This window comes from Cricetulus griseus, chromosome 7 (genome assembly GCF_003668045.3).
Source record: "Cricetulus griseus strain 17A/GY chromosome 7, alternate assembly CriGri-PICRH-1.0, whole genome shotgun sequence".
Taxonomy (NCBI): domain Eukaryota; kingdom Metazoa; phylum Chordata; class Mammalia; order Rodentia; family Cricetidae; genus Cricetulus; species Cricetulus griseus.
In genome coordinates this window covers 58,267,853-58,281,128 of record NC_048600.1, presented here as the reverse complement: position 1 = coordinate 58,281,128, position 13,276 = coordinate 58,267,853, and the positions used below count along the sequence as shown (strand labels likewise).

Here is a 13,276-nt window from a genome sequence, read left to right as displayed (position 1 = left end):
CAACCAGTTTTTTTTTGTGAGAGTCATAGATTGCTTTAGGTGTAAGTTTGGAGGTGAGGTTACTTGGATGTTGTTGAATCTCCTCTCTTCCTCTCCCTTCCTCCTAGATGTAGCCCCATCTAGGAGGGATTGGGATGGAATCTACAGACACGGAGTTAGGCCACCTTCTCTTTCAGTCCTGATTGTAACAGACAAACTTAGCACAACTGACACCATGATGGAAATACCATTCAGGCCATAAAACCCAGCTTGTAGACAGTACCACTTACCAAAATAAAAACAAAGACCTGATCCATCAAAGTCCATAGCTCTGGGAAAGTCTCTAAATGTACTAACCTTGCCTTTTGGCTTCTGTAGTTCTGCTGCTGGCTAACTGTTCTTATTAACTTCAGTATGTCACCCAAGATATGGTTTTTAGTGCTTAAAAGTTCATGCCAAGAAAGGGTTTGGGCTACACTGGGATCTGGAATACCCAGTGTAGTGGCCCATCAGCTAATAACGATTTTCTATTGGCTTAAACCTGTGTCTGAGCAGTCTTCTCTGGCGGGTGGTCCACAGCATGAATGAGCTGGGAGGTCACACTAATCTGGCCTTCACAGTATCAATGTGTTCGCTTCCAACACAATCCTACCATGTTCCTCAAAGAGCTGGTCTTTGAATATCCTGCAGCCTGTGAACCTTCATGGAACTATCAATCAAGCTCCCCCCATCCCAAACCACATGTCTCTCACTGGGCCAATAGTACTTCTTCTCTTGGTATTTCTTTCTTTTTTGACACAGGGTAGCCTAGACTGACCTCTAATTTGCTATGTAGCCAAAAATGAACTTGAACTTATGATCTTCCTGCCTCTACCTCCAGAGTGCTAGATTATAGCATGTGCTACCACATCTAGTTTATGAGACTCTAGGGGTTAAATCCAAAGCACTTTGCATGCTGGGCAAACAGCCTGCCAGCTGAGCTACCTCCCCAGCCCCTCTCCCATATTTCCTTTCTTCCTTTCTACATTTATTTTTTAAAGACAGGCTCTCATTATGAAGCCCTGGCTGTCCTGGAATCCATACGTAGTCCAGGCTGGCCTTGAACTTACAGATCCACCTCCCTCTGCCTCTTGATGCTGGGATTAAAGGCATGTGCCACCACTCCCAGCCTATATTAGCTAATATTCATTAACTTAGGCTGTCACTAATCTATGACAGTTTAATTTACAGGTTTTGATGTTGGTGCAGATGTGATGTGAATTTAGTAGAAGCCATGTTTTTTGTTTGTTTGTTTTTGTTTTTGTTTTTGTTTGTACAGTGTGAGGGATTCAGACACAGGGCTGCTGTCAGGTCAAGCATCTTTAAACCCTACCCCTGTACAATACATAGCTAGCCTCATATGTTGAATTTTGATCTTTTTCTGGGCTAGTGATATGCCACACAATACTCATTATTCTCTGTTAGCTAATGACTTGAAGTGGGTGGTAGTTCAGCCACCACCACCGCCTCCCCCGATACCTCAAATAATACTGTTAATGTCAGTGCCTGGTCCTCAGTACCACTTTTATTGTTCTTATTTATGCATGCCCTTTTCCTAACCTAACTGTCCAGCACTAGGACTCTGGTTGAGTAAGTTGTGATGCATTGTTGGGGGAAATTCAATCACAGTGTGAACTCTAAGTTTGTATTTTCATTAATTAAAGTTAACCTTGGGCCAGGAGGCTAAGTTAGCAACTAGTTGACATAAAGTAATCATAGAGCATCAGAGGACATCAAAAAGAATTAGACAGATGCACAGGAAGTAGGCAGGAGGGATTTAGAGTGGCATGGCTTTTTATGCTTTGGTGGAGCAGAAAGATGCTCTTTGGGAGACGCCAGTAATGACAGAGGGATAGCTAGTTGTACTCTGCCTCTCTGAGCTTACAGGTTTTCATCCTTGTCTTTAAATCTTGAGTCTTATTTATAAATAGAGTGATAGAGATTTAGTTACATCTACCTCAGTGGCAGCAACAGAGCCGGTGCCTGTGGGAACAGATCCCTGCCAGGCTGCAATGGCCTGTGGGGCAGCTGCTGGAGAAGGAGGTCAGTAACTGCAGGAGTTGTAATTGCTGGCTGAAATAGTTGTAGATTAAGGCTCAGCCACCCTGTTGAAGTTAAAACACCATAAAACAACAATGTACCTTCACAGTGGATGACAATGTGGCTATTGAAAACAGAGTCTTGGCCTGGCAGTAGTGGTACATGCCTTTATTCCTAGCACTTGGGAGGCAGAAGCAGGTAGATCTCTTAGTTCGAGGCAAGGCTGCTCTACAAGGTGAGTTCCAGGATGGCCAGGGATACACAGAGAAGCCCTGTGTCAAACAAAACAAATGAAAACAAAACAAAAACAGTGTCTTGGTGTGGTGGTGCATTCCTGTAATCCTAGTACCCAGGATGCTAAGGCAACAAGAATGTTTTGAGTTCAAAGCCAGCCTGAACTACATAGTGAGATCCTACCTCAAAATAAAAACGTAACAATGACAACAACAACAACAAAACACCAGGTGTGGCAGTACATGTCTGTAACCCCAGCACTGAGAAGACTGAGGTAGGAGGATCTCAAGTTTGAGTCCAGCCTAGGTGTATTAGTTATTTTTCTGATCAATGTGACGAAATACAGGAGAGAAATAAATAACTTAGAATAGTTATTTTGTCTCATGGTTTCAGAGAGCATCAGTCCATCATAGTGGAAAGAGCATGGAGACAGGAGTGGCTCATTCTGCTGTAACAGGAGTTTGTACCACAGCTGTGCACAGGGAGCAAACCAGCACACAGAAATAGGAGGCCAGAAGCAGTAGTGAGCATAACCTTTGAAGACATTTCCTCAGTGGCCTACTTCCTCCATCTTGATTCCATGCACTCATGATTCCAAAGCCTTCAAAATCATGCCACAAGCTGGGGTCTGGGTATTTCAAATGTGAGCCTGTCTGGGGTCTATGCAAGAGAGCCAGAGGTAGTGGAAATACATTTTCCAGACACAACAGGGCTGGTACACATATGAAGTCACAGAGACTGTGACAGCATGCCCAAGGCCTGCATAAGACCAAGCCACACAAAATCCAAGCGCAGAGGTTGGGCACCAAGTCCCACCCTTAACCAAGAAGCTGTTTGCAATTGATAGCTTTCAGGAGAGAGTGAAAATCTGTTCTTTTCAATGAAGTGGAATTGAATTACCAACTTTACTCCAGGGCAGACTCCAGTTAGTAACACAAACCAGACTCCATGGTTTTGTTGCTGATTTTGGTGTGTGTTTTGCTTTAAGAGAGAGAAAGGACGTGGATTTGGGTGAGCAGGGAAGTAGAGGAGGGTCTGGGAGCATTTGGGAGAAGGAAATAATACTCTCAAAATATATGAAATTCGCAAAGAATAAATAAAAACATTATAAAAAGCAAGTCTGTCGGGGACATTCTAGACTCAAACCATAACACTGGGCTACATAGTTAGTTTCAGGCCATCCTGGGCCTCAGACTAAGTCTCTAGATAGTTGATCTGGGTGGCCCCAGCTGGTGGGAATATGGTTGGAGGGTTGGTAGGAAGATGAAGTTTACTCCATATTAATTGTTATGAGCAAGGAGAGTGGGGTCAACTCTGTTAAAAGGTATGGCAGCTGAGCTTTTCAAAGCCCTACTGAGCTTCTGGAGCCGGGGATGTAGTTCAACTGGGAGAGTGTTTGTTGCCTAGTGTGCATGAATGCCTGAGTTCAATGCCCCAGACACACCAATTTGAGTGTTAGGGCTCATGCTTGTAAGCCCAGCACTGGGATGGTGGGGGAGACAAGCAGAAGTTCAGTGTCATCTTCAGCTACATAATAAGATTAAGGCTAGCCTAGACTACAAGAGGTCGCCTCCCACAACCCCCTTCCCAAAAGAAAAGAGAGAATCTTGAGGGAGGAAGTGGTTTGTTCAAGGGCCTGACAGGGAAGTAAGTAGGCTAAAGGTTGGGGGCTAAAGAGGCAGGGAGGGGATAAGCTGCCAAGCCAGACACTACCTGCTGTGTCACCGTTTCCCACATAACCCAGGGCTCAGGAAATTGAGTGAATTAATGGACAAATACAGTTCACATGTCCATGTAAGGATCTGGATAAGGAGAGTGGAAGGAAGTCCAGGGTTCCTCCTTTGATCAGGGACCCAAGTACCCAGATCCCCACTCCTTATTCTGCAAATTCTTTTCAGGGTAGTGGTGGCTGTTTGAGGCACAGTCAGAGTCAGGTGGGAAGTTGGGGTGCCAAAAGTAGCCTTAGACTCACTCTTATCTCCACTGAGGTATGTTTGCACCGCTGGTTCAATGGCCCCATAAAACTTGCAGTTGGAGTTCATTTACCCCTCCCAGGAGGCTGAATGTTCAAGCATATGAACCCCAGAATAAGAGGAAAAGATACGGGCATGGGTGGATGGAGGGTGGTGGGTCAGATGCACCATGGGAAGAGGGTGTAGCTGAGTCAGATATCTGGGTGCCAATGTTGTCCTTTCCACACCTCACCACTCCCATCCTGTCCTTGATGGCTGAGCAGCAGTTTGGAAGAAGCCAATTCTGCCCATTTGCAAGAAGTTGGTGGGAAGGGAGCTAAGTGGGGGCTAGAGAAGCCATAGGTCCGTCCTGCCAGCTTCGCACACGTGTCTTCTGGCACCACTGCTCTGAACATCAGTTTGCAACTTCACACACTTGTTGGAAAGAATCAATGAATGAGATCAGTCATAAATGCCCAATAGCTATTGGCTATTACTGTCATTATTATTATTATTCTGAAGGGGGAACTCACACATTGCTGTGGGGGAGAATGTAAACCACTCTAACCTTTCTGAACGGCAGTGATAGCTATAAATACTATATTATTCCTTAAAAATTATTACCTTGTATTCCCTTACTTAGTTTGTGTGTATGTGTGTGTATGTGGACACGTGCATGCACACCTGCGTGGTGTGTGTGTGGTGTGTGTGTGTGTGTGTGTGTGTGTGTGTGTGTGTGTGCATGCACACACACACAAATGCCATAGTACATGTGTGCCAAAAGGCAACTTTTCTGGAGTTAGTTCTCTAATCCTGTCATGTGGGTCCTGGGAGTATCAGGTCCATCAGGATTGGTGGCAAGTGCCTTAACCCAAAGAGCTTATCTTGCTGGCACTATTTGATTTTTTCTTAAATTTATCATTTATTATTTTTCTAAGACAGTGTCTCACTCTGTAGTACCAGGTGTTCTGGAATTCTAGATAATCCTCCTGCCTCAGTCTCCCAAGTACTAAGATTACAGGCATACACCACAATGCCCTTCTAGCTATGTCCTAGACCTGGGAGTCAGAGGTAGACAAATCTCTGAGTTCAAGACCAGTCTTGACACCTTTTCTCAGTCCTATTTGTTCCTGGAATATTATGCTTAGTAATCCGGACTTTTATTTATTTATTTTTTATTTATTGTACAAAACAACAAGAGCCTTGTACAACTTATGGTGCCTTCACATGTATCTCAGTTTGGTTGTTTTTTTCCACCTTTCCCCTAACTCTTTCCCATCCCCCTTGCCCTCTTCTCCACTGTACCCTTTGTCCCTAGTATTTGTCCCTTCCATGTTGCCCTATTGTCTTTCTTACCATCTCCCTTGGAACCTTTTTATTCCCCAGTCACATGGCCCTTTTCTTGCTGAGGAATCTATCCTTAGCAGATAGTCCTACTTCATTCTCTAATATACACACGCCCAAAGGCATGAGCAATAACTACTTAATTATAATAGGAAAGGATTGGAAACAAAGATCCAGATAGAAAGTAAATTATACATAGACTAGAATGTGATTGATTGATTGATTGATTGATTGTGGCGCTGTAGATAGATCCCAAGACCATGTCCATGCTAGGCAAGCTCTCTACCACTGAGCAATTTAAAATGATATAAACAACAAACATATTGGTATGTGCCCGTAGTTCCACCTTTCGGGAGGGTAAGGCTGGAGGATCATTAGTTTAAGGTCATCCTAGACTACATAGGGAATTTAAGGTTTGTGTAGGTTACTTGAGACTCTGTCTCAGAAAGAAAGGGAGGGAGGAATGGAGAGAGAGAAGGAAAGAAGGAAGGAGGGAAGGACGGAAGGAAGAAAGGAAAGAAAGAAGAGGAAAAACTCATTATTGGGATAATGAATTCTAGGACTGGAGACTGAACAAATGTGACAAAGCTGACATTTCATCAGTTTAGAAACTACTGAGGGTCAGTGAGATGGCTCATCAGAGAAAGGCACTTGCTGCTGGCTTGACCTGAAATTAATCTCTGGGTCCTACATGGTGGAGACAGAGACCCATTTCTGAAAGTTGCCTTCTGACCACACACACACACACACACACACACACACACACACACACACACACACACACACACACACACGGCACATGTGAGCACACACACTCAACAGAGAGAGAGGCTGGGGGAGACAGAGAGCCAGAAAGAAAGAGAAACCACTTAGTCACAGGTTTGGGAGATAGCAACTGTGGTCAATTCTGCGCTGAGCAGAAATGATGGGAGTTTGTAGAGAGGAGGCCCCAGAGAAGGATAGTTTTAATTTCTTTGCTTTTGGTTTGTTTCTGAAATGGGACCTTGCTCTGTAGCCCATGCTGTCCTTGGCCTTATGGCAATCCTCATGCCTCAGCCTCCCAAGTATTATGGCTATGAGTGTGAGCCGCAATGGCCAGCCAAAACTTTGTAATTTACAGTAGTGACGATAAAGATGCTGATGATGGCCTTTGTAGACACTTCACATTGCTAGTTTTGTGTGGACAAGGAGCTACCCAATAAGCAAAGCAGGCAGCTATCATCCCAAAGACTGGGGCCTCCATGTGTAAAGTGGCACAGATCACATCTAGCTTACACACTGCACATATATGCCTTGGGTCTGGGTTGGCCTGGGTGCACTCTGGGAAAGACATATCCCTCATGGTTCTGGGTTGCCACATACAGTTCAATGCCCAGTTCTTGGTAAATGAAGGACAGAGCGGGTGAATGAAGGATAGAGCAAGTGAATGAAGGATGAGGAGAGCATGGGGAAAGGGCACGGCAGGGATGAATGGAGGGTGTGATGAGCAGAGAGGTGAATGACCACACTCTATGGCAGTCCCGGCCCTGACCTTTCTGAGACATAGTGGGATTGTACGTGGTTTTCCCTGGGTGAATAACCTTGGGGCTCTGCCCCTCAGTGTCCTGCCCATATCATAAAACAGAAAACACCTTCTGATTAGGGGCAGGACCGAGGAGTGGGGTGACTTTGGGGCTGAGCCTTGGCAGTTGGGAGTGTTTATAAACTGGGATTCCAGACTCCTCAGTACCAACCTTCTTCCTCAGCTTGCTGCTCTCTGCTGCCAGCTCTCTCCCAGCATTATGGCCTTCAGTGGAAAATTTGAAATTGAGAGTGAGAAGAATTATGATGAGTTCATGAAGCGCCTAGGTAAGTGAATTTCTTTGTGTCCCTTCCCTGGGGCTTGCTGCTTACAACCAGCTCTGGGATAGGAACCCAAACCCTTGGGGTAGAGTGGGACAGAATTCCATCATCCATCCATCCATCCATCCATCCATCCATCCATCCATCCATCCATCCATCCATCCAGTGTTCTGTATGCATGCATGCCTGCATGACAGAAGAGGGCATCAGATCTTATTATAGATGGTGGTAGGTCACCATGTGGGTGCTGGGAATTGAACTCAGGACCTCCGAAAGTACAGCCAGTGCTCTTAACCTCTGAGTCATCTCTCCAGCCCCAAATTTTTTGATTTTAAAAAGATTTAGTATCTTAGTATCTCCAGTAACTTCATATCTCCAGTTTGAATTTGAGGCTCAAACAAGTCACATTACTATTCCAAGTCACATTGGAATGGTGAAGTAGAGATTTGATCTTTAGTAATTTAAATGTTTGTTGTTATTAGAGGCAGGGTCTCATATCGCCCAAGATGGCCTTAAAATCACTATGTAACTTTGGATGCTTTGAAATTCTGATCCTTTTGCCTCTCTTTCTGAGTGCTGGGATTATAGGCATGTGCATACCTATTTTATACAGTGATGGGGGCCAAACATGGGGCTTCATGCATGCTAGGCAAGCAATGTGTCAACTGAACCATATTCCTAGTCCTACTCAAATTTATTGAGTATCTGCTCTATGCAAAGGCTGTCCCAATATTCTTGATGAGGCACCTCAGCATGATTTACCTAAGTCAGTGACAGAGGTCATTACCACCTTGGATGCTGTCTTGAGTGCTGTTACATACCCTGCCAGGGAGAGATGACCAGGGAGATAATATAGAAACCAGGTTTGACAAGAAAATCCTCATAGCCAGTCAACAAACTTTCTTCTCTTACTGAGCTATTTCAGCTAGAGTGACCGGTTATTTTACCTTTCTTACACTGTTTTTTTGTTTTTGTTTTTGTTTTTGTTTTAATTTTCTTCTTGCCCTTTGACAATGGTCTGTTGTGAGCTGACCTTTGACACCAGTTAGTTGCACGTGTCAAAGAGAAAGTAGATTTGACAATTCTGTCAAATTTCAGTGTATTAGCATCGAGGCCATACAATTGTCAAGGGTCAGACGTAAGATGTGGCTCAGTTGGTAGAGGGTTTGCCTACCATGCATGAGGCCCTGGTTCCATCATCAGCACTGCATAATTCAGGCATTGTCATGAATGCCTATAATCCCAGCACTCTGGAGACAGAGGAACCAAAGTTAGAAGTTCAAGGCTATCCCCAGGGCACTTGAGACTCCGCAAAAAAAAAAAAAAGAAAAAGAAAAAAAAAAGGGAAATCTCCATGAGAACTGTGGGCCTTCCTCTTGTAGTCACATCTGTTGTGTCAGAGTGGCCCTGAGAGCAGAGCCTTGTCCCTGAGGCCTGTGGACAAGCTCCTTTCCCTTCTGGGTCTTCACTTCTTTGGAGTGTGTGTGTGTGTGTGTGTGTGTGTGTGTGTGTGTGTGTGTGTGTGTTGAAATTTATTTTTATTTTATATGTATTAGAGTTTTGCCTGCATATATGTAACTGCCTGATGTACCCAGTGGTCAGAAGAGGGCACCAGATTCCTTGCTATAACTGGTGTTACAGATGTTTGTAAATTGCCACATGGGTGCTGGGAACTGAACCCTGGTCCCCTGCAAGAACTGTGTTATCTCTCCAGCTCCAGGTCTCTATTTTCTCATCTGTAGAATAGAAGTATTAGAAGGCTGAATCATGAAGGTTGCATCCATTCCAGAGCTTTCTGGGTTTTGCAAGTTTCTGCTATATTGGTATATTACTATAGAAAGATTTGCTATTATTACGATTTAAAAACAACAACAACTAGGTTTGTTTTGTGTATATTAGTGTTTTGCTCCTATGTATGTCTGTGTACCACAGTGCTACAGATGGTGTGAGCATCCATGTGGGTGCTGAGAATTGAACCTGGGTTCTCTGCAAGAACAAGTGCTCTTAACTGCTAAGCCCCACACCAAGTAGTTGTGAGGAACTGTGAGAGACAGGACCACATTGAATTTAATTCTCACAACAGCTCTAAGAGTCAGACCTTACTGTCATCATTTTGTAAATGAAATCAGTAGGGCAGTATTCTGCTCAAGCCACAGGTCTAATGGCAGAGCTGGGATTTGAACCATGTGCTATCTATATCTCAGACACTATATTAGACCTGCAGGCTTGCCTGCCTCTGGGGAGGAAATCTCTCTCCCCAAATCACAAGGTTATAAGTAGATCCTATGTGGACTCTCTGCTTGTCACTGGGCCCAGGTCTTCCAGCAGACGTGATTGAAAAAGGACGCAACTTCAAGATCATCACAGAGATCCAGCAGGATGGACAGGACTTCACCTGGTCCCAGTCTTACTCTGGAGGCAACATTATGACCAACAAGTTCACCATTGGCAAAGAATCTGAAATTCATACCATGGCGGGCAAGAAGTTCAAGGTGAGAGGACCCTGACTGCCCTTTCCTGTCTCCCCAGGCCAAAGGCCAGCTTTTCTGTTTCAGATACGGCCCCTCTGCTCCCCAGACTGAGGCTTCTGTCTATAGTTTAGCCTTCAGTATGAAAAGCTTTCTTTCTTGTTGTTTTTAATGCTGGGTAATGGCTGCCATTAGCAAAGAATACAATACTGAGATACAAACAGCTGATGTACTGGGTGTGGTGGTGCACACCATTAATCCCAGCCACTTGGGAAACAGAGCAAGGAGGTTCTCTGTGAGTTCTAGGCCAACCTGGTCTACATAGTGAGTTCCAGAAAAGTGAGGGCTGCATAGAGAAATAATGTCTCAAGCAAGCAAGAGAACAAAGAAACAAAAATAGTCTAATTTTCCAAGCATAGTGCAAGCTAGTTACAGCACTTAGGAGGCAGAAACAGGCTATTTCTGTGAGTTCTGAGCCAGCCAAAGCTACATGAGACTTCTTCTCAAAAAGGAAAAAAAACGTCCTGGCTGGACTGCAGTGGTGCATGGGAGGCAGAGGCAGGTGGATCTCTGGGAGTTGGAGGCCAACCAGGGCTACAAAGCAAGTTCTAGGACAGCCAGAGCTGTTACACAGAGAAATCCCCCGCCCCCCAAAAAAAGAAAGGAAAAAAAAGCTTATATTTGCTGAGTATTTAATATAACTCACTTCAGACACTTACTGAATAGTTGGTCTATCTATCATCTATCTATCTATCTATCTATCTATCTATCTATCTATCTATCTATCTATCTTCTATTAATCTATCATCTATTAATCTATATACTGATCTATTAATCAATCTATTAATCTTTCAATAATCTCTATCATCTATCTATCTATCTATCTATCATCTCTATAATATCTATCTATCTATCATCTATTGTGTATGCACATATGTATGTATACTCACCTGTGCACGTGTATGTGGAAACCAGAGGTTGGTATCAGGGTTGTATGCCCTTTAACACTCTCCACCTTACTTTTTGAGTCAGGATCTCTCTTTGAGATCCTTTTAGTTTCTGCTAGACTGGCTGGCCAGTGGGCCATTGGGATCTATCTGTCTCTGTCCCGCAGGAAGGGTGATGTGGTATGGGGGTACTTCCACTGCTATGATGAGACTTTTTTTCTTCTAAATGTGAGTGCTGGGGATCCAAATTCTAGTCACTTTCTCCACTGAGTCATTGCCCCTGCCATCTCCTCCCTTCCCTTTGCTTTTGAGACCCTTGTGTGTGGTAAGCAAGCACTCTGTCAACTGAGCCAGCCCTACATATATTATTTATTTTCTATTTCTTATTTTTTGAGACAGGGTTTCTCTGTGTAACAGTCCTAGCTGTCCTGGAACTCATTCTGTAGACCAGGCTAGCCTTGGACTCACAGAAATCTGGCTGCCTCTGACACCCAAGTGCTGGGATTAAAGATGTGGGCCACCACTACCCAGCCTACATTTTTTTTTTTAAGATAACCTAAGTGATGCTTAATGACTTGTTAGGCTGTGGTTAGAGGTTTTGTGCTCAATGCTCTGTCTTTCTCCTAGGCTACTGTGAAGATGGAGGATGGGAAGGTGGTGGCAAACTTCCCCAACTATCACCAGACCTGTGAGATTGTGGGTGACAAGTTGGTGGAGGTGAGTTTGCAGAGGTTCCTATTATTTCTATTTTATAATTTATTTATTTTTATTTTATGTGCATTGGTGTTCTGCCTGATTTCATGTCTGTGTGAGAATGTCAGTTCTTGGAGTTACAGACATTTGTTAACTGCTGTGTGGGTGCTGAGAACTCAACATGGGTCCTCTGGAAGAGCAGTCAGTGCTCCCAACAACTGAGTCATCTCTCCAGCCTTGTATTATTTCTGTTTTTTAAAAAAATGCTTTATGAGGCTCAGAGACAGCATGTGACCTGCCTGAGGTCATACAGCCAGTACATTGTGGAGGCAGATCATGTCAGCTGATTTCTAGAGGAAGTTGTCAGCCTTTTCTCAATGACCAGTGGGTCTCTGCCACCCTGCCACGTTTCTCTCTCATACAATTAAAATACATGGTGGCAAATGCCTGTGATTTCTACATTCTGGAGGCCAAAGCAGGGGGATCTTGAATTCCAGGTCAGCCTGGACTAGAGGGAGACACTGATCCCTCAAATCACACACACACACACACACACACACACACACACACACACCACACACACACACACACACACACACACACACACACACACACACACACACACACTGCACTCTGCACTCTGCAGGGGATATATTTTAGTGGAAACTGCCTGCCTACCTGCATGATAATTTAGGTTCAACCCTTAGTAGTACCTAAATCAATACTATTGAATTGATACAATAAGAATATAATAAGAATTAGAAAGTAGATGTAGTAGTCTTCTTGGAACAAGCAATAACAACAACAAAAAAAAGCTAAAGGTGGGCCACAGGATAAAAGTGCTTGCTACCAAGTCTGAGGATCGAGTTCGATTCCTGGGACCCACACGATAAAAGGAGAGAACTAATTCTTGCACATGGTTCTGACCCCAACATGCACACTGTGGCACAGGTGCCCCCACATATGAAGAGAATAAAAGTCTCTTCTGCTCTGGGTGAACACTGGCCCATTGGAAGATCTGATGAAAGCTTTGAATGAAATGTCAGCCAGTGGGGTCCTGACTTCCAAAGCAAAGCTCCCAGGCCTGAGGTGTGCAGGGAGAGCTGAGGGCAGGAGACATACCTGAAGTTTCGTGTCTACAAGGCTGACCCAAACCTCAGTTTCCTCCTCTGTATAATAGGAACAACCTCCTGGGGCTCTAGGGAATTATAGGTGGAATAATGTGAACAGGGGCCTGCCATGCAATAGTCAAAAGGAGCCATGATAGACTAGGGGCGAAAATACCTGCAGCCCATTACTCTTGATACTTTTCAGCATTTTACCCCATTTTCTTGGCAGTGACTCCTGTAACTGACAGGGAATCTAAGCCCCAGAAAGCAGCATGCCTGCCTTGCATCTACCTAACAATGGCAATGGTGGCTGGCCTTGCTTCCTCTGTACCACATGGGGAAGTACCCCATGCTTCCTCCTCTGGGGGAGCAGCACTGACTTCTTCTCTTCTGGTTGCTTCTTTCAGATCTCCACCATTGATGGTGTGACCTATGAGCGTGTAAGCAAGAGGCTGGCTTGAGCCACCAGGCTGGGCTCTGAGGGGCTACAACCCACCAATAAAAGTGCTCCATGAACTGCCAGTGCTGGCTCCAGAGTGTCTTTGTTTCTGTTTACCAGTGTCTTAGGGCAGCCCTTTCCTGAATGGGAGTAAGAAAGCATCCGAGAATGGCTGGCCCTGAGATACCTG

The 13,276-nt window shown here is 44.5% G+C and overlaps 1 protein-coding gene across 1 annotated transcript; it reads left to right on the top strand.

The window, feature by feature from the left end:
* Positions 1-7,366: 7,366 nt before the first annotated feature.
* On the top strand, positions 7,367-13,108 carry Fabp6 (fatty acid binding protein 6). Its single transcript, XM_027424842.1, has 4 exons — positions 7,367-7,436; positions 9,747-9,922; positions 11,473-11,562; positions 13,055-13,108. Exons 1-4 carry the CDS (start codon positions 7,370-7,372, stop codon positions 13,106-13,108), a joined length of 387 nt encoding a protein of 128 aa, XP_027280643.1. The 5' UTR covers positions 7,367-7,369.
* The last annotated feature ends 168 nt before the right edge of the window (positions 13,109-13,276 follow it).

What these genes read in the sequence shown, in the direction of transcription:
- Fabp6 (XM_027424842.1), top strand. Translation starts at nt 7,370, where the DNA reads ATGGCCTTCAGTGGAAAATTTGAAATTGAGAGTGAGAAGAATTATGAT. An exon ending in TGAGTTCATGAAGCGCCTAG is followed by an intron (nt 7,437 to 9,746) that starts GTAAGTGAATTT and finishes CACTGGGCCCAG; the next exon opens with GTCTTCCAGCAGACGTGATT. An exon ending in TGGCGGGCAAGAAGTTCAAG is followed by an intron (nt 9,923 to 11,472) that starts GTGAGAGGACCC and finishes TCTTTCTCCTAG; the next exon opens with GCTACTGTGAAGATGGAGGA.